The 26,316-nt window shown below is 41.0% G+C and overlaps 1 protein-coding gene across 8 annotated transcripts; it reads left to right on the top strand.

The window, feature by feature from the left end:
* The first annotated feature begins 1,093 nt into the window (after positions 1-1,093).
* spag9a (sperm associated antigen 9a) lies at positions 1,094-26,316 on the top strand. Of its 8 annotated transcripts, none has more exons than XM_026165243.1 (32): positions 1,094-1,597; positions 5,056-5,176; positions 7,168-7,238; positions 7,335-7,423; positions 7,545-7,695; positions 9,739-9,825; positions 10,830-10,965; positions 11,090-11,183; positions 11,281-11,402; positions 11,890-11,901; positions 12,384-12,398; positions 12,681-12,738; positions 14,655-14,807; positions 15,060-15,111; positions 15,212-15,342; positions 15,499-15,555; positions 17,126-17,287; positions 17,414-17,543; positions 17,800-17,889; positions 17,991-18,107; positions 18,217-18,403; positions 18,483-18,698; positions 18,778-18,997; positions 19,279-19,395; positions 19,636-19,716; positions 19,832-19,899; positions 20,082-20,233; positions 20,386-20,557; positions 20,817-20,930; positions 22,316-22,498; positions 22,816-22,953; positions 24,151-26,316. In XM_026165243.1, exons 1-32 carry the CDS (start codon positions 1,298-1,300, stop codon positions 24,267-24,269), a joined length of 3,915 nt encoding a protein of 1,304 aa, XP_026021028.1. In that variant the 5' UTR covers positions 1,094-1,297; the 3' UTR covers positions 24,270-26,316. The 8 variants fall into 8 exon arrangements, with proteins under 8 accessions (XP_026021028.1, XP_026021029.1, XP_026021032.1 ...); XM_026165244.1 differs by having other exon boundaries at positions 20,085-20,233; XM_026165247.1 differs by lacking the exon at positions 12,384-12,398.

Below are 26,316 nucleotides of genomic sequence, written 5' to 3' on the forward strand. Positions count from 1 at the left end.
CATAGAGTATCCAGAAAACACATATGCTGCGATAAATGCACTGCTCTAGTGTCCCCTCTCAGTGCCTTTCAGCGGCACGCAGCAGCAAACAGGTTGTCAGAGGCCGAGATGATGATTAAGTTTAACATTGTCTACAATATTGCCAAAGAGTGCCACTTTAAGCACTGTAAGCCCACGCACTTTTCCAGTAACTCACCTTTCTTGTAGAGCTGTGCTTTAAATACAGAACTTTGTGTTGATAAGATTGTTAGTTAATCGTTTACAAATAAATATTGTCTGTATGGACAGCAATTAAAAAAAAGTGAACATGTAAAACTTTTGTGCTGGTGCAGCTAAGAAAAAAAGCGCACCAGTGTAACCCTGGCAAAAAGTTAGTCTAGAGCCCTGGCATTTGTAACCCTTTTCTGGAAAATTTCTCTCCATAGTACTTTGCATGGTATGTCACTCATCTTTTATGTGTATGTAGAAACGTATATAGGCAGACCTATGTTTTTTATTTTACTAATGCACAGCTGGGGAATTACCCAGAATCTTATAATATATTTATTTACTTTTCACTATCTAAATAGTTGCACACAAATCACTTTGCACATTTTTTAAACCTCAGTTATTTTTAATCATATTATTTAGAAAACTTTCGAGACGACTTTTTCTCCATAAAACTGCCAACAATTTTACGCCGGTAGCATGATGTGACGTCATCACGTGATATGTCTGGTCAACAACTCAGCTGTTGGATAGTTGCTTCACGTACTATGAGAATTGTTGGAATTACAAGTTGTATTGGACGAAATAAAATGCCTGGATTTGTTTGTCTCCTTCCATGTTCAAGATAAACGTGTCATTATCGTGCAGTGTAACAATACGTCTACATTTCTAAATTCAATCAGCTACAGGAAAAAAACATTTTGTTGTTTACATTTAATGTGAAAAAATACAGTGTTGTGTGTCTATATAATATTGTTTGTGCTATATTTTCAAAAGATAAACAGTATCTTTCGCTACTTCTGGGTCTTCAAGGGCTGGAAACTGATCCTTGTGGTTTTGTTCTCATGGTGATTGAGGAATTTGGGAGCTTCGGGAGAGCATTTGAACGCAGCACGGGACAGGCGAGGAAAAAATAGGAAGAAATCCACGTAGCCTGTCTTGCATCGTAATAGTACATTCGTACGCTGTTCTCAATGTGTCCGTTTGATTAAAGAAAAGCTGTCTTTATTTAAGGAACACGGGCGTTCATAGTGGCGGGGTAAGGCGGAGAAAAAACTGGTCCTGTTAGTTGAAAGGAAGAGGACTAAAAATGGAGCTGGAAGACGGAGTTGTGTACCAGGACGACCCGGGGACATCAGCGATGATGTCTGAGCGGGTGTCGGGCCTGGCCAACTCAATTTACCGCGAGTTCGAGAGGCTTATCGGTAAATACGACGAGGACGTGGTGAAAGAGCTGATGCCGCTTGTGGTGGCCGTGCTGGAGAACCTGGACTCCGTGTTCGCGGAGAACCAGGAGCACGAAGTGGAGCTGGAGCTGCTGAAGGAGGACAACGAGCAGCTCATCACCCAGTACGAGCGGGAGAAAGCGCTGAGGAAACACGCAGAGGAGGTGAGCTGAATGGATCTAAGAGAGGGGGAAGGAAAATATCAACATTCAGCATCCTTTTTTTTTTCTTAAAGGAGGGCAATGAAGCCTGCCTCAGGTGCTTTCTCCTCCCAGCATCCCTGAGCGATGAATTAACCTATACACGTGGCCTGGCAGCATCCATGGTGTTCAGTGGGGATGTAAACAAGGCAGAGTCATGCTAACGGCTCACTGAAATGGCCCTGTCTCCTTGTTGGCTCTGTTTTCTTGCGGGATGATCTGTCATATAACTGTGTCTATCTATGAAACAACGCATCAAAGCCACATCCCTGGCAAATGCACATATGATGTCCTATTGCATCAGATAGTGAAGTCAGAAACAGCAGGTGAAGTGACTCAGCGTTTTGGGCCATCACTGTAACTGTAAAATACATATATGACGTTTATAAAACACATCAGTGTGAAGAGGATGGAGCTTGTGGAATAACAGTGAGGCATAAAATGTCACAGAAAATCCCACCACGGCTTTAACCAAACTACTCTTAGTAATGTTTACATCACTAAACAGCATAATTTCCATCATTCATGCATGTGCAAAGCCAAACATCCTGCACAACAGTGTTACTTCTTTAAGCTCTTATCTTCATATGCAGAAAATACTGTGTGCACAGATAGATGACCACAGTTCAGATATCTAACACCTGGAAAATATCAGAAATATACATTTATATTTACTTAAAGGAGATTTCCAGTAATTTAGCTATAAACATACTTTTGGGTAAGTTTGGGTAATTTGTAAGAGACAAAAAATAAAGTCTAAATTGACATTACAGTCCTTCCGAACTTAAAAGTTTTTATTTAGAGCTGGAAAACACCTGCAACCTACATTTCCTGTAATGCTCTCGGATCTCATTATTTACAACAGACTCTCACAGCTGGGGAATGTTCACATCTTCCAAAGCGGTCAGGTTATAACACTGTTGTTGTGCAATAATTACTTACTTTGTAGGCCCATGCCTATGAAGACACAGCTTCTAAAGTTTAGGATGTGATATCTGAGTGGGTGCACATTGGCAGCAAAAGTGGAGCCCTGGATTTCGTGTTTCTGGCAGGGTGTGTGTGTTTGTGTGTGGTCAATCTGCCCTGAGCCCTCAATATGAAGGGTGAAGCGATGTGACTCGGACCTTCTGTCACAGCTGGCCTCTGTGGCTCAGGGGCAGTGGAAAAGCAGCCCGGTATGCTGTGGAACCTCCATCCAGTGGGTGATGCTGCACCTTGGTCACAGCAGCCACAAACACTCGTATACACAGTGACAATACTGCTGTATCCTGCATTGTTTTGCAGTATAATGTGTTTTAAATAGACACAGAAACAATAAGCCGGTTTCCTGGGCAGGACTCTTTATCTAAAGCCCCGAGGAGGAGTGAGCAGGGGTACGCTGAGCCTCCTGGGAAGGCACAGTGTTACTTCCAGGTCATGTGATCCTTTGTGAGAAGAGGGGAACATCCTTCAGCTTTCATTTCTGCTTTTCTTTTGTTTTTGTCTTGGGTTTCAGTGTCAACAGACTGCCCTCCTTCCCACCCATTTTATCAGACCGATGAAGGGTGTGACATTTCTGTTTTTGGAAGTCGTTTTTAATGACACCTTTTACCCGCTCCTTCATTGTTTCATAACAGGTAAAAAAGGATAGCAGCACATTCCTGTCTGCTGTGATGTGTTTGCGAGCCTGTTTCCACTAAACTCGGATTTAAATTGAAGATAATCTTGAAAAATGAAGCAGAATAAAGCAGACGGCTGTGAGAATATCTTTAACTTTAATTACATCTAAGGCAGCAGTTCAGCCCATTAAAACTTATTTGCATCATCTTTAAATTTCTTGGGTGTGTCTGATCTGCACTGTTGATGTTGTTTGCTGCGGGAATACTTTCTATCATATCTTCACAAACAGGAAGCTGGTGTTTTAATTGTCTCACACATAGTTACTGCTTTATCTTAGGTCCAGCGTGACTGATTATTTCTATTATTCCTTATTAGTTACTAGCTAATTTCCTTCTGCCATCCCTGGGCAGTATTAACTAAACTAATTTTATTGGTTGTTTCTGGAGTTCTGGTGTTGATGTAATGTAAAGACTGGACAATAATACAGAGTAAACCCTGACAATGAAATTAATGCCTTTTGAGCAAGCACTTGGCGACAGTGGGAAGGAAAAACTTCCTTTATACAGGAATAATCCTGGAAGAAACAGGCCTTCTATGGTACTACTGTACTGCTAATATGGAAGACTGAGAATGTCAGCAAATGTTCATGCTTGAAACTTTTCATGATTCCTCATATTTCTACCACTTTCTTTTACTTTTATTTTATTTTAATTTACTAGTAGATTTCCAGTTTAAGATCCATAGTAATTACCTTAAATTTCACTTCTATGTAATTCATACCTTCAAAAACACAGTAGCGACTCCCTTAAAACCACGGCAAGCAGGCTGCTACTGATGAAAAAGAGTGTCATTTGGGTCGATCACTGAGTATAAGCTAAATTATGTCTTTGCAAGGAAGTTTCCTGCATCTGCTTGTACATCAAAGTAGGGTAAGATTCCTGTGCCCACAGGAAGGAAGAGAGCCACGTCAGGGCCTTGGCTTGCTAAGCTGGACAGGATGTGGACGTTGATACACACACATAAACAAAAGTGCATTTTCAGAGGCCGGCCTATAAGGAAACTGGGAGGAAGCGGCACTGCAGATCAGACTCAAGACACATTTGATAATCTGTCACAGTCGTAGGACCATTAATACTTTTAGGGATCCAGAGATATGTCCTTCATTTTCAGAAGCCACAGTTATATTTGTACGCGTCACATCAGTTTTCCTAAATGTTAATACTGTAAAACAGCGGTCCCCAACCTTTTTTGCGCCACAGACCGGTTTATGCCCGACAATATTTTCACGGACCGGCCTTTAAGGTGTCGCGGATAAATACAACAAAATAAAACAAGTACCGGTACCGAAAAAAAGAAGATTTATTCATAACACACGTGAAAAGACCAAGGAAAACCGAGTAAACGATAAAAACGACAACAAAATAACGCTGAAAACCGATAAAAACCCTGAAAACCATACATTTCACACCTGAGCCTCAACTCTCGCGGCCCGGTACCAAACGACTCACGGACCGGTACCGGTCCGAGGCGGTTGGGGACCGCTGCTGTAAAACAACTAAATTGTATTTATAATAGAGTTTTTATTCTAAATACAGTGACCAAATTACTATTTCAAACATGCATTTTGCAGTGGGGCAGAATTCCTCATTTGGTTTCATTACTGTCATGTAAAAATAGAACGCCCAAATTTAGGAACGGCGTCTTTTTTTTTCGTATTGCAAAACAAGCATCAAACAAGATCAGACTGCTGACAAACCAGCTTTGTTATGTTTTGCATTAAGTGTCAGTGAGTCCAACAAAACTGTGTTTGTGTGTGTGTGTAGAAGTTCATCGAATTTGAAGACACTCATGAGCAGGAGAAGAAGGACCTGCAGAGCCATGTGGACCGGATGGAGTCCCACTCCCGCCAACTGGAGCTCAAAATCAAGAACTATGCAGACCAGAGTGAGCAAAAACACACATTCATGCACATGCGCTTATATTATTGTGTACGTGCTTTCAAAAAAAACTTCCATGTCTGTCAGCATCCATGCGCTGAGATGAAATCTCATCGCTATTATAAATAATTCTGTCTGTTTCAGTTCCTGCAGTTAGTCTATTTTTCACTCCCTTACTATCTCCTTCCTCTCATGGCTTGATATGTATGCACACATTAACTATGCAGACTCTCACGCTCTCTTTCTTCATCTTTGCGGGGGTAACAGTAATGGGATTAAAGGATTTCTGTTATTCCCATCCTCCTAATGCGGCAGTACATTACCCGCCCATCTTATGGGTGGATTAAGAGGTAGAGGGGAAGCGATTGGTTCATACATTCTGTCTTGTCAGAAAAAAAGAGGGGATTCACACAATGACTGGTCCAGTATCTGGTGACTAAGTAGCTGGCTGGTTAAAGCAAATCATTCATTCACACAAAGCTGCGAGTGGGAAGAAAACAGGAATTTCTTTCCGAATCTGACTTACAGCAGAAGCTTTAACAAGGCAAACATAAGTATCCCAGTGGCTGGTTTGATGTGGAAAATCAAAAGTGAATTATTTATCGGTTATTGCTTTGTTGTGATTGCTGTTTGAGAGAATGATTCCTGCTCAGTAGGTTCAGCTAATTTGCTGCCACTCCCAGTAAATGGTAAATCATTCATTCATTGAGGTGCTTTAAATCCGAGTCCACTGAGTTAAACGGCCGCAGTTGCAGCAAGAAGTTAGGCAACAGCAGTATAGCTTAGATAATGTTAGTGCTTTAGTTTCACTGGCCTGACACGGAAAAGATCAATAATTAAGAGATTGGAGCTGAGTTTGGGGAATTCAGATTTAATTGATTAATAAAGCATCCAGCAGAGTAACAGCCTGATGAGGAAGTTTTAAACAAGTCATGCTTTATACTTAAAAAAAGATTTTTAACTTTCAGTCAACATGAAGCAATATTTTGAATAAAAGCAGCTGAAACAAATAAAATCAAAGGTTTACCTATTCAAATAATTCAACATTAATATGGAATCACTAAGAAGAATGTGCTTGGTATAAACTGAATGTTTACCAATCAAGCAAATTTAATCAGACCAGATTTGTTAAATTTAACCTTTTAAATTGTTCATATGTAACAAAATTAAGTTAGTTAAAATGAGCATTTCGGCCAAAACGTTTTTTGAGTGTAGAGCTTCACAGTGGATGATGCTGTTTGCTTTTTGACATGTAAACTGTTCATTTGGTATGCATTTCAGGATTTTAGGCTAAATGACTCATAAATCCAGTCAGGCTTATGGCCTTACATTCAGCTTCTTCTCCACCCAGTGATTACTTTATAAAACAACACACACACACACACACACACACACACACACACACACACACACACACACACACACACACACACACACACACACACACACACACACACACACACACTCATCAAGGATTGCGAGAAGCTTCAGCTGTCCCCCTGCACAGCTTTTCTTTCTTCATTTTATTACTGGGATCTAGGAATGTGATGACTCATGACTGCAGAATAAAATTGCTCGATAGTGTCAAAGTACACACTGGCAAGGCATCATCGCACAACACACAGAAGCTTTAGCTGTTGTAATTGATAGTATCCGATAGCTTTAAACCCGTCTGTTGCAGCAGCTCGCTGCGTGGCTTAGGCTAAACCTGATGTGCTAATAAGGGATTAGATGTTTTTGTCACTTCGTAAGGCGCCCAGTGCTGAAAACTATTTGGGTGCGATTACCCCCCCACCCCCAGCCCCCCTATACTGCATAGCAGAGAAAAACTGCACGCCTTTTTACGTACGACTGTCATACACATGCAAAAACCTAATGATCACGGAGAAGAATTACAGTAATGTGACAGTGAGGTTCTGAAGTATTTAACAAGTGATTTAAAGTCTATAAGCTGGTTGTAAAGTAGCTGAGACTGATGAGGGCCTTCCTTTGTTTCAGTTGGCAGGTTAGAAGAACGAGAGCTGGACCTGAAGAAGGAATACAACTCCCTCCATCAGCGGCACACAGAGGTAGGTTAGAGAGAAAGGGAGGAGCGGAGCGTAACTCTGAACAGTGGTCATGACTAACTAGCTCCCTTTTGGGTGTTTTTGCTTTGAATTCTGCAGATGATCCATAATTACATGGAGCACGTGGAGAGGATCAAAATGCAACAGATCAGCGAGACCTCCGAGTCGAGCGCAGTCGGCCGAGTCAGGTGAGAGCGCATAAGTTTGTTTGCCAAGCCACTTTCATATCACACGTCATCGACAGGCAGCGTTTGTGGTCTGTTCTCCAATAAAAAGGGACGTTTTATAATTTTTTTTTAATCTCCCAAGGAGAGAGCGACCTCTTTCTTTGGGAATCTTCCCATCATCTGGCGGAGCGTCTCTGCTCATCCCAGATCCTCAGGCCAGAGCAGAGACACTGGGCACAGAGAGCTGGAGGTTCACTGACTCATCGCAGCCTCGCTCCAACACAAGTCTCAAGGTGGGTGTGTGGGTCGTACCCACCTTGTGATCTATCCTTAGAGAATAAACCTGTGTCTGGTTCAGGCCACGTTATGTCAGCCAGAAAACCGATGTGTAGAAGACACATTCATGCCTCGTCTATGAAGTCTGGATGTAAAAGGCCAACATATCTAATTTCTGCTTCTTAAAGCATCTTTTCCATAAATAAGCTGAAGGCTGTCGTCCAGGTCATGTTAAATAAAAGAAAAGCAAGTGAAATGAAAAATCTTAAATAATGACATCACTTGATTCAAATTGAAAATTAATAATTGATTATTTAATTAGTGCTTTTGCTGTATTATTAAAAAACACTGGCATTATGGAGAATGATATGATCGCTCTAATTGGATTTCCTGTTTGTGGTGGTTTTGCCAGAGGTCGAAAATAGAAGATAGAATAGGGTTTTTAAGCTTCGAGTCCATTTATAAATAGAGAGCCTTTGATAAGGCTCGGGTGTGCTTATGTGTTTTTTATGCAGGCATCTAACAAGGCGCCCTCTGTTTCTAGACTCTTCTTTAGCCATTGATGAATATGCAGACTTCCCCTGGTGTAGCAATCAGAGGAGATCATTAAATGTGTCACATGAATATTTATAAACGTTTTCTGCAGGTACAAATAACACATTTTTATGTGTTATTTTATTCAGTATTTACAGTTCATTTAATTCGTGTTTTAAGTGGGGAAACAAAAATATATTTTTTATATATATCCACAATATAATGGTGTTGATGCTCCTTAAAGTCACTTGGGTACTTGATGGGCATGTCAGCGGTGTTTGTATCTGTGGCAGTCAGAACCTGCAGGGTGACAATGTTATTACATTGCACTGCTGCGTTTTTGTTAAAACTGGGACACCAGCTCTGCGGCACAGTGCATTCTGGGAATGATGCCGCTGTATGGCGTGCAGCCAGTCACTGAGAGAGGGAGGAAAAAAGAGGCTGGCTGGATTGTGATGGGGCCTTATGTAATCAGAGCTACAGGGCGGTTATTGTTAAGCCACCGCCTTTTGAACATGGGTGTCTTTGATATGCAAACATGGCGTCAGAGTTCAGGAGCGATGTCATGTTTATTTATGGGAGCGCGAGGTGCTGCAGAGGTGAGCGAAAAGCAAACGACAGGTTAATGACCTGCATGTGCTGGCCATGATCTAGTTTCCACATTAGTCATTTAAGTAAAACCATTTCATCTTAGCTCTGAAACTGGCATAATTATGTTTCTGCGTCATTGCATTTTACTTCATTCAAGGGGAGCGCTTAAATAAACAAAAGAATTAAAATGATTCATATGTAATATTACTGTAATGTAATATGTAAGTGCTGAAATTATAAAATACAAAAACTGAAAAAAATTGAATCAATATAAATATATTTGTGTACTTTTCATAACTAAACAATTGTTTTACTATTACTATTTCTGACTTCCTGCACAAATAGTTTTAGCTTTGCAACATGTCATTAGTCAAAACCTATTTTGATTCTATACAGAAAGTACAGTGGCTCTGAGAGGTCAAATGCACTGCACTTCAAGAACTCTAACACTGAAAATGACAAAAGCACACATAACACAACGGAAGAACAAAAGCTCACAAAAGTGACAAGCTAACAGTTAGCGGTTAATAGTGAACATGTATCTGCAGCATTATAAGAATCACACAATTACGTTATTGTGTCCCCAGAAACACTTCAGTTTTGTTTCATTTAACTTCTGTTGTGTTTTTTGTCCTTCTGCAACATTTTTTCTATTGGACGATATTTGCTTAAGTGCATTTGACCTCTCAGGGCCACCGTAGGAAAGAGATTTACAAAACAATAAACGCTGATTTGACTTGACTAAAGACTCATCTGTTGCTTGTTGATGATCTATAAACTATAATCACACATGCACTCACACACACATGCTTATTTGTATGTATGAACTGTCCCATTCACTTCACAGACATGCACACTATGAGGTGTTTGCATTTCTGTTGAACTGCTTCTGCACTTGTGAGCTGCATTCTTACTCTTCCCCCTCCCCCAAGCAGTTGGACTATGGTGACCCCCCAAAGGAAAGGGAGGGTAAGAGTGCGCAGGACTCTACTTGGGGGAATTCACTGGCAGATGACTGCAAGGTAGTTGGATGAGTGGCGGCTGGTACGAGCAGCAGCGCTCCTGCACTGGCCGTGCGCAGCACAGTTTATGTTTGCGTGTGTGTGGGCTTCTGTAGTTTGCTCCACTATGCTGTTTCATCTTTTCAAACACGTTGCTTTGTGCATTTGTAGACTCTCACGTCACAGACCAGCTGTGCTATATGCAACCATGTCTGAAGGCCTCATTGGGATCTTTCAAAATAAAAGTGCACATATGGAGCTGGTTAATTATTAATGTGCAAAAGTCAATAGCAGCTTGGTTGCATCTGGCCTCCAGTTTGTTTTTGATTTTGGGTAAAATGCATGAGTTGTATATATTTGACTTTATTTTTGCTGTATTTATGTAGCTCTTCAAACATTACTAATCACTCATTTTACATTAGCGTACATTTCATCTGTCACTTACTGCTGTAGTTATGTATTATTAGTTTTTGGATTTTCGTGGGATTTGTGTAGTTTACTAGAGTTTAGTAAACTAGCAGTAGCTCCTGTTGTTGTCCTTACTTATGTTCAGTAAATGTTGTTTGAAGCCTTCTGCAGTCTGTGTCGTGTTTTTTGGACGTTGTGTTTGCGTGCCACTTTCTGTGTTGCTCATATTGTCTCTTTGCATCCAGCCAGAAAGCTCTCCTCAGTCCATTCGCAACGTTTAGTGTTTCCAGTATATTTCATTTATATGTGATTATCTGTGTTTTGTTGTGCTCCAATTTCACTAATATAATCTCATATAGGATAGTGTGTCAGATCTTTGTGGTGTAAGTGTGATTTTTTTCTTTCACCTTATAAGAAGTTGGTAAAAAAAAAAGCTCGATAGTTGAGGATTTTTACTTTGTGAAAAGTGCCCTCTACATAATGTAAGAGCGGAGAGAAATTGGACTCTTGCTGCTTCTGTTTCTGTGTCAGCTCTATCTTTGGTTTATTTTCTATTTTGGTACAGCTTCAGTTAAGGCATCGCTTTGTTGTTGTAAATGAATCACTTTTCATTACAGGATGAGCTATCAGACTTCACCGGCTCCAAGTCGGCCACACCGATGTCAACCACTGCCTCGGACATGGAGAGGGAAGATGGGAACAGTAAGAGCACAGAGGTGCAAGCTGCTCCAGGGACCAGAAGCATATCAGTAGGTAGGGTCACATATTCTAATACTCTTATGTTCAGGTTTACAAAACAACACCACAAAAACATTATGATGTTTACTTGCATATCCTTCCTTCTGATCTATATCATCTATGCTTGTGTGCTTTGCAGGTCAGCCTGAAAATGAAGACAGCTCAGATGTGAAGGACATCATTGAGTCCACCCCTGAGCTGGACATGGATCTCATTGGGTACAGACCCTGCAGGTAATACAAAGAGGACCTTTTGGGGGTGTTTTTCTTTTTTAAATGAAAGATCCATCAGGCAAAAAACACGACCTCCTATTGTTCTTTCTTTTGTCAGCACTCCTACTAAAGGCATTGAAAACATGGCATTTGACCGCAATACAGACTCCCTGTTTGAGGAGCTGTCCTCTGCAGGCACCGGGCTCATCGGGGACGTGGACGAAGGAGCTGATCTTTTAGGTGAGTGAAAACTTTACAAAAAAGTGACTGAAAAAACGTGGATTGGTTAGTCTGAGAGTATTATGTAGAAAAGGTCACATAAAAGCTACATTTTTGATGTTTTTCAGATGTTTGACAGATATACTATGTAAAGGTGTACATTTCAATGTCAGATATGTAAAGAAAAAATACTGAAATCTTAAAAGCCAGAGGTGAAATACATGCTGAATGATTCTGTAAGAAGCCTGAATACTTCTTTATAATCACTGCTTATTTTCTTTCTAGAAGGTCTTAAAGGTGATCTGCTGAATTCCCACTTTGATACTTTACTAGCAGATGTTGTTCTACTTTCTTTAAATTCATTGTAACTTCAACACCAGCTGTTTTCTGCGACGCTACACCGCTTGCTTTGGTCCAGCTGTTGTACAAAGTGTTAGCCATCTACCCATGTTAACATCACCTCTCTCTCTCCCGTGTCTCATTCTCTGGCTTTTGTCCATAATCCAAGTGGAGTACTCTGGTGTGTATGACCTCCAACCTTTCCTTAGCTAAACATTTTTCTGTAAAGTTCCTTTGACCTTTACCCATTACTCATTCTTTCCACATCCACCATTGTTAAAGGTTCTTCTTCATTGCGTCTTATATTAGGGTACATTAATATATTTTCGTCTGCCTACTACTTCAAAAAGATTTTGGTGCATGAATGATGGAGTGTAGTGCTTCCTTTTTTGGCCTAATTGATCTTTATACAGCTTTTATTTTTTTCATTAATTTTTTTGCTCTTGTACTTTTCTTCTCTTGAGTGCCGAAAATGTCAAATGTATGTTATCTTTAGAGATTTTACAGCATCTCTTCCTTTTTGCTTGTGGAGTCAGCAGCTACACATTCAGCTCTGGCTCCTTCATCATTTTGGTCATTTCACTGTCTCAAACTATATCCGCATTTCTCTCTCTCTCTTCCCTACTCTTTTTCCGCCTGGCTTGGATTGCATGGTATTCTCAGACCTTAGTTTGATTGGTAAGACCTCACCCACTCTTTCCATTCTTCTCATGTCTGTCATGTGACATGTTGTGCTGTGGGTTTGTGCGTTGCGGTAGTTTCATGTGCTGTGAGACCTACAGTAACAAATATCTCACTAGGAGATATTTCATGTCCAACGTCATGCCTGGTTGGATTTATTCTTAGTGTGAATAGTGTACTTCTTTATATGTAGTGTTAAAGTAGTGACAAATCCAGTTTGTGTTCAATTCAGATTTGTTAGGTGATAAAATTATAATGTTGTTCTTTAATTCTGTTCAGGAATGGGCCGGGAAGTTGAAAATCTAATTATGGAGAATTCACAACTGCTTGAGACCAAGTAAGTAGAATTTAATATCCACTTCTTCATCCTTTGTAGGGCTGTAATGACTCTCTCTAAATTTGGTTTGTTTTAGTTTTTTAAATGTTTTTGTTTTATTGTTGGAGATCATTAAGAGGAAAAAAGCAATGTTGAAAATATTGCACTCACAAACATCCATTGATTAGTATCTAATACTGTCGTTTAACATATTGATGTATTCTCATAACGTAGAATTAAGCCTTAAAAAATACATAGGAGTGAGTGCCACATTTTAGTGGTCACCATGTTCCCCCCACCATCTTGAATACAATGGTGGAAATGGACTTCTCTCTTCTGCCTAATCGCTGAGTTGTGTATGTTGCTAGAGACCAGCCACAAACAAAGAAAAAGGTGAAGGAGAACTCTTAGATGTTCGAGTGCCATGGAGTCAGATTTTTAATTCATGTCTGCACATTCACACGAAAGGTACAAAGAGTCCTTTCGTGTGAATTTGTACACGAAAGGTACAAAGAGTCAGGGCAGCACGGTGGCACGGTGGTTAGCACTGTTGCCGCACAGCAAGAAGGTCCTGAGTTCAATTCCAACATCAGGCCGGGGTCTTTCTGTGTGGAGTTTGCATGTTCTCCCCGTGTTTGCGTGGGTTCCCTCCGGGTACTCCGGCTTCCTCCCACCGTCCAAAGACATGCAGCTTGTGGGGATAGGTTAATTGGATAATACAAATTGTCACTAGGTGTGAATGTGCAAATGAATGTGAGTGCGAATGGTTGTTTGTCCCTGTGTGTTAGCCTTGCGACAGACTGGCGACCTGTCCAGGGTGTACCCCGCCTCTCGCCCTATGACAGCTGGGATAGGCTCCAGCACCCCCCACGACCCTGAAAAGGATAAGCGGAAGTGAATGGATGGATGGATGGATGGTACAAAGAGTCATGAACTGAAGTCAGAGCCCTAACACATGAAAATGTGCATGCCTGTTTAATTATTACTGTCAGCAGATTAGACTCTCTCTTCTCTAGAAGAGCAGCAGCTGTTTATAAGCTATCATTATGTCAGATAATATTAGGCTTAATAAACACTTCCTTTGATAAACAGTCTGATGACATTTTCACATTGTATGAGAGTTTACTCGCTAGGTGTCCGAGTTCAACAATGTGAGATCTTGTTTAAGGAATGTTTCACTAACAGCTGCTAACAGATTTTAACAGCTGCTAACAGAGGCTAACAGCTGCTAACAGAGGCTAACAGCAGAGCTTACTGACAGAAAAGTGAAGGAAATTTAGCTAACAAGGTAACAGTGGACAGCCTACCCAAAATAGCAAAAAGGTCCCAGAGTCACTTTGCTATCAGAGTACACTGACGATAGATTAACAGTGGCAAGAGTTTTTGAGGTGACTCAGGCATAACAGCATAGAATACCTAGAATAGAAGTATTTACCAACACATATCCACTTTTGAATTTCCTAATTTATTGGTAAGTGTTGATCAAATTCAAATATATTAAAAGAAATAATGACTATTAAAGAGGATTTTTTTTCTTACACAAACAGTAGTAGAAACACGCTGGCAGGCCACGGCTATTATGGCATACAGCCTAGATTTAATGTTTTTGATCTCTCTTGGCTGACTAAAACATGTCTGCCCTACAGTAGCTGTCCTAGCTAGGATTATGCACTTCAATTGGGATAATTAAAAAAACAGAATTCAGTTGACTGCAACCCACTGACATCTATGGGGTGAAATTTTACACACTGTACCTTTAAAAACTGTTTTTTGGTTTTTGGATCACTGTGTCCTGATTGGACATGCAGCACTATATTACTGACTTTTGAAATTCATGATTTCAGTGTAAGTTTTAGAATCACTGAATCCTTTGTTTAAGCTGCCTTTTGTCTTGAAAACAGAGATTAAAAAACAAACGTACTAAAATGTCCTTCCAGGAACGCCTTGAATGTGGTGAATAAAGACTTGATTCAGAAAGTCGACGAACTGACAAGTGAGAAGGAGATGTTGGAGGGAGATCTGGAGGCTTTGCTGCAGGCAAAATCCAAGCTGGAGGAAAAGAACAAAGAGCTGGAGGAGGAACTCAAAAAGTAAGAGCTATGAGAGGAATCTGTGATGTTTAGTTTCTGTCTTTAGTCACAAGGACGATGAAGCACGCTGCTGCAGGTAATTCACTGTCGGTCGCAAAGTATAAATCCTCGCTGACACACTTTACTACTGTGCTATTGGAGCTAAGTAGCAGGAGTCTCTGCTTGGCGAGTGCCTAATGGTATCTCTCCAAATAGAAACTCTGGCTACGCCCATTTCCTATAGACATTTGTGTAAAAACTTATATTTTCCAGAGTACGCCTGGAGATGGAGGAAGCAAAACATAAAGCTAACGAAGAAGAAGAGGTGAGTCCTGTATCCTGTGTCTGTTGTGTGGCTCATTTATGTGGTAGAATTCATGCATTTCTGTGTGGTCATGTTTGGGTTTAATTGTGTGCCGGTACAGAGTGATTTACCTACGGCTCAGAAGAAGCGTTTCACCAGAGTGGAGATGGCCCGAGTGCTGATGGAGAGGAACCAGTACAAAGAGCGACTTATGGAGCTGCAGGAAGCTGTGCGGTGGACTGAGATGATCAGGTGATGAAGCAATGAGTGGTGGACGGATGGAGCAAAGTGCATTTGATGTTTTGTTAGGGTTATAACTTTGTGTTATACATCTAAAAAAAACATATATCAACATATCCGGACACATAAACTAAAGATTGTTAAAGATTGTCGTCTTCTCTTCTTTAGGGCTTCAAGGGAAAATCCAACTATCTCAGAAAAAAAGAAATCCAGCATCTGGCAGTTGTGAGTCTTTTTGGATTTACTGCATTATTTACTGTTTGTCTTTTAGTTTTGATAGGGCTGCCACGTTGCCTTCCAAGTTGAATCCTGACTTTTTTTGTCATTCAAATATTCAAATACATCTTTTTTCTTATCTTTTCCGGGATGTGCCATTGAATTGGCAGCATTAGGTAAAGATGATTTGACAGACCTCCCCACTAAACCTCTCTCCTACCCTACCCCCGTTTAACACAGAAGTGCTCCTCCATTCTGAAAGGATCCAACTTTGATGTGTCTTTATCCATAATCTTTGCTCTCAGTGCAGTGCATCAGTTGTTGTTATGACAAACTGCTCAGATGTTACTCTCCTTTTGCCCCCGGGCTTTCCTGTCTCCTGCCTGCTGTGTGCCTTTTGATGTTTTCCTTACTCTGTCTGCTCATAGCGAGCAAAGGGAAACTACATATACGAGTATATGTACATGTTGTGTTGCTTATGTCTACCACGTCAGACTGCACATGCAAGTCGGTAGATTTGATTTCTATTATTGCGGAATTTTAATATCTAAATTGCCGTCCTTAGCCTTGGTAAGCTCACCTCTGTAGCTTTTTAACATATTCTCAAAAATCAGAAAGAAAAATCAAAAAGCAGTACGATATCGTTCTGCAGTAATAAAACAGGCTTTAAGCATGTATCAAACTTTGTCTTATATATTGTACAAATTCACACTCACTGGTCACTTTATTAGGTATACCCTACTAGTATCGATTTGGACCACTTTTTGCCTTCAGATCCAACAAGATTGTGTCAATGCTTCAGCAGCCTGAAGCATTGATACAAGGCAGGATGGCTTTGTGCTTTCATGGTGTTTAGCCAAATTGTGACCCTACTATCTAAATATAGCAGCACAGCTCGAGACATCAGACCAGGCAACTTTTTTCCATTATTTCATTGTCCAGTTTTGTTGAGCCTTTCCTGTTTTTCACTGACAGAGGTGGTACCCGATGTGGTTTCTGCTGCTGCTGTTCTTGCCTATCTGCTTCAAGGTTGAACATCTTGTGCATTCACAGATGCTCTTCTGCATACCTCGGTTATAATGAGTTGTTATTTGAGTTCACCATAGAAATGGTTGTTGGGAAAATTTCAGTAGATCAGCAGTTTCTCAAATACTCAGACCAACTTGTGTAACACCAACAACCACAACAGCCACATTCACAGTCACTTGAATTACTTTCTTCTGCATCCTGATGCTCAGTTTGAAGTTCAGCGGGTCATCTTGACCACATCTACATGCCTAAATGCACTGACCTGCTGCGATGTGATTGGCTGATTAGATGGTTTTGTTTACAAGCAGTTGAACAGACATGCCTTATAAAGTAGCTGGTGAGTGTATAGTAGTTAAAGTTTTAGTTAGATATAATAGGGGAGTGCTTAGCTCTACTTTGACTCCCAGCATGCTTTATGTCACTGTACAGTAAATGTTGGTGGTAGTTCCTTGATTGTCTGGTTTGTTGGTGACACCCCTGCCTTGCTCTTTCCCTGCGCTCCTGTCGGCTCTGTTTCCCTCTTGGCTTTCTGTAACTTCGCCACGTGCAGCTTCAGCAGACTGTTTAGCTCCTCCTCCAGTGCCCCTGCCGTAAAGTTTGAATCCCAGTCCAATACGAAGTACAGCACTCCGGGCAGCACGGTGAAGAGGAGCAGCACTTTCTCCCAGTTCCCCACGGAGAAGTCCAAGACATTTGACTTCCTCAATGAAGAGTAAGTAATGAGGACGTGTGACTTTGAGTTCTGTGGATTTTACCAAGTTGGAAATTCATTAATGCACCTGTCTATAAAATGTATTATCAGCTGATGGCTTTGTGTCTCTCGTGGTTCTCCCTTTAGTAAGGAACAGTGCAGTTCTCCATCACGTAAAGAGCAGAAGAGAAGCCAGTACAGACAGGTCAAGGCTCACGTGCAGAAGGAGGACGGACGAGTCACTGCGCATGGCTGGAGCCTGCCCAGCAAATACAAGGTGGGAAATGAAAAAATTGCTTTGCATTAGGTCAGAGATGCGATCGGCACTTTTTATTTTGCTTTGTTCGCTTTAGAAGAAGAAATCGTTTATTTTAAATGGCCAGCATATCCTGTGCAGCATAATAAGGTGTATCCTTTGTCTGTTCCAGCCCTGTGTTCATGTTCACCTGAGAAAATTTAAAAGTAGTGGTTTTAAAAGTCTTAAAATAAACTTTATTTACAATATTTAAGTTTTGACTGTTCTACCATCACAGGTAGCAAACGGTGGACAAGTGGAAAACAAAATGAACTTACCTGTGCCGGTTTACTTGAGACCTCTGGACCAAAAAGATGCTTCTATGAAGGTGCTTAAATGAATGAATAGACAACTCTAAGCATACATGCAGGATATTGTTGTTATATTTTAACATTTTGATGTTTCTAACAAGCTCTTTCTGTCCCACAGCTGTGGTGCGCTGCCGGGGTCAACCTGTCCGGGGGTCGGGCATTTTCCTCATCAGAGCTTTCTAAGCAGACAAAGGGTTCTCAGAGCAGCTTGGATCAGCTGGAGCAGGAGAGTAAGGTGAGTAGTTTAAGGAAGGAAGAAGCTCTTTGGAGGCAGTTGTGACTTCTGATAGTTCTTTATGTTTTATACTTTGAGTCGATTCGCTAATGTGTTACGTTGCTGTAAGGATCGGGAAAAAGGGGAGAAAGAGAAGGAGCTGATTGTTCAGGATGAGATGTCCAGTCGTGTGTGGGTGTGCACTAGCACCCACTCCTCCACCAAGGTTATGGTTCTGGATGCCACTCAGCCCTCTGACCTGCTCGACAGCTTCTACGCCTGCAACACTCACATTGTCTGCATCGCCAGTGTGCCAGGTAGGTCCAGTGGTCACGCTTTGTGTTTGTTGGGGTAAAAATTATTTTTCTTACTGGGTCATTTGTGGTGTTTTGTCAGGTGTGTTGGAAACTGATTATCCAGCAGGTGAAGCTGTACCCCAAGACCTGGAGTCCAGCCAAGGGGATGCGGCGTCACTGGCTGGCAGCGTGGCCAGTGTAGGCTCAGCAGGCAGCGATAGCGCCTCTGCAGCCGAGGGCACCACTGCCATTCCCCAGACAGCTAGTGCAGGTGTTGCCGACCAGCCAGCTGAGCACAGCGCCACCTCAGCCTCTGGTAGTTCTCTACTAAAAAAAATGTTTAGATAGAGTACAGTATGTGTGGTTTGACAGCTGTGCTGTGCTGTGATCCACAGCTCCCACTGTTGAGTTGTCCAGAGAGACCAGTCCAGCAGAAGATGGGGTTCCCACAGCGGAAGAGGCAACAGAAGCAACGGAGGCTAATGCTGGCGTGGGCGAAGAAGGAGAGGAAGATCAGGGGGCTGACCAAAACCAGCCAGGAATCTACACGGAGCACGTGTTCACCGACCCACTCGGGGTGGAACCCACTGACTCCTTAGTTGCTGAATCACAGAGGTGAGAGTGAATATTGGTAGATGCTTTAGTCAATTCTTAAGATTTTTAAGGCATATATGACAACTGCAAATTTAAAATCTTGAAATGTATGAACCCTAGAAGAATTATGTCCAGACATTAATTTACACACCTTAAAAATAAAACAGCCTAAACTTGCTGTTGCAAAATAAAAGCACTGGTATTTTTAGCTTACAGAGGAAACCATAAGAGCAGCTGTGGAAACTCGGCTGCACGTGTTTACTCCATGTTTTCTTAATGAAGGACTGTTTTCCATTATCCAGGGGATCCAGACAGGATGGGGTGACTTCTCTGGCAGAAGACTCGGACCCATCAGAGACTGAGGTCCTGAGGATGAGCAGTGCACTTCCCACCATGTGGCTCGGTGCTCAGAATGGGTGGTAAGTGAGGCAGCAGCCACTAGAGGGAGCTATTAGTTCAGGGGAAAAAGGAGGAGAAAATTTGATGAGGTTGTAACTTCATGGAGAAAATTTGCTTTTGGTTATCATGCTGATTTTGGTGTTTATTTATTTATCAGCGGCTGTGTTTTTGTCATAGTGTTTAATCATTCGGATACATTTTCATGTCTTTATTTAGTTGATAATCACGAGTTTTCCTCTGCTCGACTTTCCTGTCTTTAGTCTGTACGTCCACTCGTCTGTGGCTCGGTGGAGGAAATGTCTTCATGCCATCAAACTGAAAGACTCGATCCTCAGCATAGTGTGAGTAAAAAGTTGGTTGTGTTTTTATTTAAGGACTTGCACACACACAACAAATGAACATTTAAAAATAGACTAATAAACATACTTTTAAAAGTGTCTTCATAACCTGTTGCAGGCATGTTAAAGGGAGGGTCCTGGTAGCACTGGCTGATGGGACATTAGCAATTTTCCACAGAGGCATTGGTAAGTCTGTAACTTAGACTGCTTGCAGTCGGTCTCCGACAGCAAAAAGTCCGGTTCATCAGCAGCCAACCAGTGGTTTTTGCTAGTCACAGGGTGGTTGCCGTCTTATTTTCACTGTAGTGTGACTGAGCCACGACTAATTTTATGCCACAAATTGCCAAAGTCTTCTTGTTTCTTCCAAGCAGACGGACAGTGGGATCTAACCAACTACCATCTGCTGGATCTGGGCCGGCCCCACCACTCTATCCGCTGTATGACCGTAGTCCACGATAACGTTTGGTGCGGCTACAGAAACAAGATCTACGTCATCCAGCCAAAGGCCATGAGGATAGAGGTACAGCTGTCATTGAAACTTAATAAACCATATGTTGTGCAAGTTATTTTTCTGTTCCAGTCAACTTCAACCAATTAAACCTTATTGTTGTCATGGGAACATCCCAATTTACTTCTAACATTACGCAATTGCAATCTATCGCGCCCTTGCAGAAATCCTTTGACGCTCATCCTCGGAAGGAGAGCCAGGTACGGCAGCTGGCCTGGGTTGGAGACGGCATCTGGGTGTCCATCCGACTGGATTCAACTCTACGCTTGTTTCACGCCCACACCTACCAGCACCTCCAGGATGTGGACATTGAGCCCTATGTCAGCAAGATGCTGGGTATACAAACTGTTTGTTGCCTAGCAGTTAATCAGCACTTTTGTAAATCATCTCAACAGACTTCTGGTTTTATGCTCACTCATTTATAGGAAATAATCCCTAGATAGAGTTGATGTATGAACGCTAAGGCAACATACATGTAGAATTCAGCGCTTACTTTCTGTACACACACGTAGTAGAGTGATATTTTGAACAGTTTAGGAGGTCGCAACGTTTCTTCTTCAGATCTTGGATCGAACATCTTCTGTGTGTGTTGCAGGTACAGGTAAATTGGGTTTCTCATTTGTGAGAATCACCGCTCTCGTCGTATCCTGCAACCGACTGTGGGTGGGTACAGGAAATGGCGTAATCATCTCTATCCCGCTCTCTGAAGGTACAGCACAATCTCATCAGCTGCCTGCTTAAATGTCCACTTTTGTTTCATAAAGCAATGCATCATCAAAATGTTCTTTTAGCAGTGTTTATTCACTGAACTCAACTCATTACTGCATTAGGAATAAATACATACTGTTAGCTTTTATGCTCTATTTGCATTGCAGAACATTAGTTTCATCATTTTAAAGTGTCCAAGTCTTTATGATTTAAATATTCTGTGGGAAAACTGAGATGTTGTGAGGTTAAACTGTTTATTTTTGAGTATTCCTGAGTACAAATATATTCATATTTGGCATATGGTTGAATTGAAGCATGCTATTAGTTACTTAAACGCGCGGCGTGTTCTTAATATCAAATCCCTCACTGCTACCTCCACCGTCTCCTTTTATTCTTCTTTCATATTTCAACTCATCTCCCAGATGGCCATTCTGATGCCTCAGGGACCGTCATTGTGTAGCATCACCTTCTCTCTTAAAATCCATAAATCCTCAGTCTCTTCTCGCTGCGTATCTGTGCTGTAAAAGACAGTGGCATTGCCATGGATACAAGTCTCACATAGCTTACATAGTGCAGTTTGATGGGTTTATGCTTCAAAGCTGGGCTCTCAGTAGATATTGGGGAGTGCTGCTCTCTTTAAATATTAAAACTTTTCCAAGGGTGTACCTGCGTTTCCTGTCACCATCTTCTTTCTTTTATATCAGTGTCTGTGTGAAGGCTGTACAGTTCTCTGTGTTTTTATAATCAGGGTCTGTTCTTATGTCTGCTTTAACCTCTAACTTTAGGTTTTACTTAGAGGTCAGAGAATAAAGCGTTCTTCCAGAATTTAGCAGACAGGCTCCTCTGCGCTCTGACTCACTTGATCTACATACAGTTCGACTGCCTGTGTCACAGACTGGTTTCAGACCAGGCCATAACTGCGATAACTGGTTTTTGCAGATAATCCTAGCTTCTTTCTTTTTGCTCCCTGTATGCTCAGACCTTATTTTATTATTTTGATTATCACCTTTAAAGCACATCTGGGTCTGGCCCCACGCTACATAGCAGAAATATGAGCCCTTTGACCTTGGAATAACTGGTGTGAGGATTTATTTAAATCCCTTCTTAAATACACTTCTGCCGACTTCCTTTCTGTGATATTGTATCTACATAGTTTTTCTGGTATTAATTGTTGTAACTACTTTTATCTTTTGGTAGTTTGTCTTGCATTTTTGTTTTTTTGATTGGCGTTTTACCTGTTTCCTAACTTCACCTGTTTTTGTTTGACCTCGTTTGTTTTTCCGTTTTCATTTACCTTCCAACTTTCCTGCTTTCGTTTATCCATGAAAGCACTTTTTTCAAAGAAGCACATAAAGTGGGCAGATGACACTTTACTGTATTCTTCAGCTAACAGAACAACAGGAACAGTGCCAAATCGCCCGGGCAGTGCTGTACGGGTCTATGGTGATGACAGCTCTGTGACAGACTGTGCAATGCCAGGCAGCTTTGTGCCATACTGCTCCATGGCTCACGCCCAACTATGTTTCCACGGACACCGGGATGCTGTCAAGTTTTTTGTGACAGTGCCAGGTAAGAGACAAGTGCAGAGAATCTGTGGGAACATGTTAGGTAATGTTAGCCATTATCAAAGGAAAATTAGCAGCCATGTTGAAGTTGATGTGAAGTTTTCTATGATTGTAAAGAGAATATGAGTGTGAGTGTTTGTTGAACTAAAGAGCACAGTTGAATCAGTGATATGAATTGTACGATCTAGTTTGTCATAGATTAAATAAACAAACCATTAAATGAGAACGTAATCGGTAGCTAAAGTAACAAGAGAATGAAAGAGTCCCTAAAACACTATCTTTTGTTCTCAGTTTCTTCATACTTTAAATTAACTGTCACAGGTCAGGCGATGCCACCTCCAGGTGGTGCAGATTCAGGCTCTGATGACCCTGCATCTGAATCCTCTGACACAGCAACTTCTGAGACCAAAACCTACCTGGTCATCAGTGGAGGGGAAGGCTACATTGACTTCAGGATGGGTGGGTGTAACACAATCCATGTACAAGTGTATATTTATACACAGCAGAGGTTTTTATTCTGAAAAGAAACAGCTGTTTACTAGACTTTTTGGAGTAAAAGGCTTGAATGTGTCCCTTCTGGTATGATGTTTGCTTTAGGCCTTAATCACACAGGCTTAAAGACTGGTTGGCAAACCTCTGGCAACCTCAAGTCCCCAGGAAAAATGTATGATCTCTGTTAGGCAAGTGGTTGCTGGAGGTTGAAGGCTGTCGCCATGTGAAATTGATCTCAAAGCGGGTGCTGAATAAAAAATTTCTTTATGATTGCGATGGTCGCTAGCAGATTGCAGCAGTTACTTAAAGTGCTAAAGCATTAAAACAAAAAGTTTTACGTTTTGAAAAGACAAGTAAACAATAAATTACACTAATCCAGACATGAAGAAAAAATGGCATGAATAATCATTTTCCAATTTAGAACTCAACAATATTTCTGGAGTGATTTAAGAAAGAGTGAACCAGAGATTCAAAATGAGCATGAGCATTTGTGTAAGATTTATATCTTAGAAATAAGTTGTGCTTAAAAAACATATACAGCCAAATGTCATCTGCATAGCAGTAAGAAGAAATGCTCAGGAAGTTCTCAAAATGTGTTAAACACAAAGCAAATATTACAGAAACATTAAGGGCCCCAAAACAGAACCTTGTGGTACACCGTGAGCAAGAGAAGTGGAAGAGAACCTGACAGACATGATGAGAATCACTTCTTTTTATTCTGTAGAAACTGTGATGCAAATTAAAAATGGACAACGTTTCCCTTTGAAGTCAAAATTATGCCAGGCTGCTTAAACCAACACAATTAAAAAGTTCCAAATGTCTCCGGTTCTGGTTTGTGTTGTACTTTTTACAGTTTCACTGCCACTTGGTGAGTAGTTTGTGGACAACTCAGGAAACATGGAAACTACTGGCAACCATGGTGATCTTTTAGCAATGAAACCAATGGCAATGAGATTTTCACTACAGCAGCATACAGCTCTTTGTAAACAATTTCACACTAGCAACTTCAAGTAACCTCTAACAGCCAGTCAGCAACTGTTTCTTTCATCCAGCAACCCCCTTTACCCTCGGGTCCCTGACCACTTTCTAGACCTGTACAAATGTGGCTTTTGCAATTGATTCCACAACTACATCCAGCAACCTTACTCATCATCTTCTCCACAGGTGATGAAGTAGGCGAGTTGGATGGTTTATCCGAATCGACAGCCAGCCTGCAGTCGGCGCCTGCCAAGAACGAGCGGAGTCACCTCATCGTCTGGCAGGTCACGACTTCTCACGATTGAAAAACTTCATAGACTCTTGTGTTTATGCCAGGGGTGCCCACCAACCCCTGCATGCCATTCTGGAAGTTTTTAATTTGTTCTTAATACCTGAGTAGTTTACTACTTTGTAAAGAAATCAAAAAGAAAACAAACAAAGAAAAAAACACAATTATTTTTAGTCCATGTTTTGTAAATTTTATTGTTTATGAATCTGAAATAGGTAAAATGAAGTATATGTTAACTTTAAGAATACGTCCAGGCGTTCCCTTCTGCATGTTGAAGAAGCTGGTGCACACACAGGGGAAAGGCTACCTTTTAGCACATCGTGTGGGATGGGCAGTATGATCAGGTAATTGTCTGTTGCTTTGTATCTCAAACGTTAAAAAGGCTTTCGTTGTAAACAAAAAAAAGGCACTTACCTGAAGTTGAAGTCATCTAAATAAAGAGCAGGCAGTTTTGAGTTAAACTGAAGTATATTTTATAGTAATCAGACTATAGCACTACATGTGTTAACCAGCACCGACGTCTTTCCTGTGTTGAACATTTTAAGACCTGAGCATCAAAAACCTGCAAGTTATAAACGTATAAAAAGGTATCGAATTTCTTGTCACCGGCGATATCAGGCTGATTACTCGACTGTATTGTTTGTTTGGTATTAGAGACATAGCTTGCAGCAAGTGGTGCACATTAAACACACTGTTGCATATTTAAATGTGCTTTTATGCAGGAAAAGCTGTAGGCTACAACATTGTTTGGGAGTTCGAATGTCCCACCAGTTGCAACAGGCTGATGTTTTGTTCTATGAATCATGTCTAAGCACTTTGGGTACTTCAAGGTTTCCTGTGGTTAGAAGAACTAGTTTACTGTAGGTTAGCAGTAGCCTGCATGAAGAAACCCCTCGTGCCGTAGGTGAGGAAAATCTTCCTGTGCCGCCAGCTCAGTGCTTCCTGTTTGCTTCAGCTCGTCGGCACTTTAAATTGTTAGATGTTAGTCGCTTTGGAGGAAAACTGCTGTGTCCTGTTTGTATGAAGGGAACAAAATGTACAAATATTTTTTAGGAAGATGGTCCCAGTAACCAAAGGATGTACGAAGAAGTATCTCAAAACTATTTCATTTGTAACTCAAATATTTGGGAGCGCGTGCGCGCATATATTCAGGATTTAAGCTCAAATGATGCAAATTTAACTAACAGCAACATTTCTGTGTGGCACCTTGAATCGGACGGCACTAAAGAGAGACTCTCCTGATTCCTTCATCATTCCATGTTTCATTGTTACACACACAGATTTCAGGCCTATAAGGCACATTTTCTTTATTCTTTTGTTGTTATTTTGGGCATTGTGTGTGTTTTGTATCCATTTGTGAGACACTTTGATTAAGAGATGAGTATTTTCATGATTTGACTGTAACCTGACAGCAGGATGCCAACATTAAGAAGATGTTGTAATTTGTTTTTATATGTGAAGCCTTGGTCTTCAGTCCATTTCAAAACAGTAACTTTATATTGTGTTTTTGCCATTCCAGTATTTATTTCCTTTGCTATCGAGCCTATCTTGGTTCAGAATGTAACTTTCTACACGGGCAGAGTATCATAGGCGGCTATTGTGAACAGAATAGTCTAACGAGTTTACATGATTGTTAATAATGGTTAAATAAAATGGATTAATGTCATTATGTTGGAAATTTTTCACAAACCATGAGATCAAATTGTGCAGAGAAAAACTTTCATTCATGTACTAAGCTATGCATGTTTTTTTTAGAGAACACTGCTATATTATCGGCTAAATCTCAGTTTATTGCCACCGTTTTGGGTGGGGTGGATGTCAGTGTATGTATGTGCGTGTTTTGTGTTTAGAGTACACATGTACACTTAGGAGTGTCTGCCAGTGTGTGTTTGATTTTCCAAGTGTGTGGTGTGTGTCTGCTTAGTGTATGTTCATCCTTAAAAACAAAACCCAGAGGCTGGTCCCATTTATTTCTCTGGGCGCCATAAATGGTGGTCAATGTTTGCTAAAACAGTATCATAGCCTTATTTTTAACAATCTATTAAACTCAGTTTCATGGATAA

The sequence above is a fragment of the Astatotilapia calliptera genome, chromosome 4, assembly GCF_900246225.1.
Source record: "Astatotilapia calliptera chromosome 4, fAstCal1.2, whole genome shotgun sequence".
Taxonomy (NCBI): domain Eukaryota; kingdom Metazoa; phylum Chordata; class Actinopteri; order Cichliformes; family Cichlidae; genus Astatotilapia; species Astatotilapia calliptera.

Bases quoted from the DNA above. Each gene is read 5' to 3' on its own strand.
- spag9a (XM_026165243.1), top strand. From the start codon at position 1,298: ATGGAGCTGGAAGACGGAGTTGTGTACCAGGACGACCCGGGGACATCA. The intron at 19,717-19,831 runs GTGAGTAAAAAG...AACCTGTTGCAG, and splicing joins GACTCGATCCTCAGCATAGT to GCATGTTAAAGGGAGGGTCC. The intron at 19,900-20,081 runs GTAAGTCTGTAA...GTTTCTTCCAAG, and splicing joins AATTTTCCACAGAGGCATTG to CAGACGGACAGTGGGATCTA.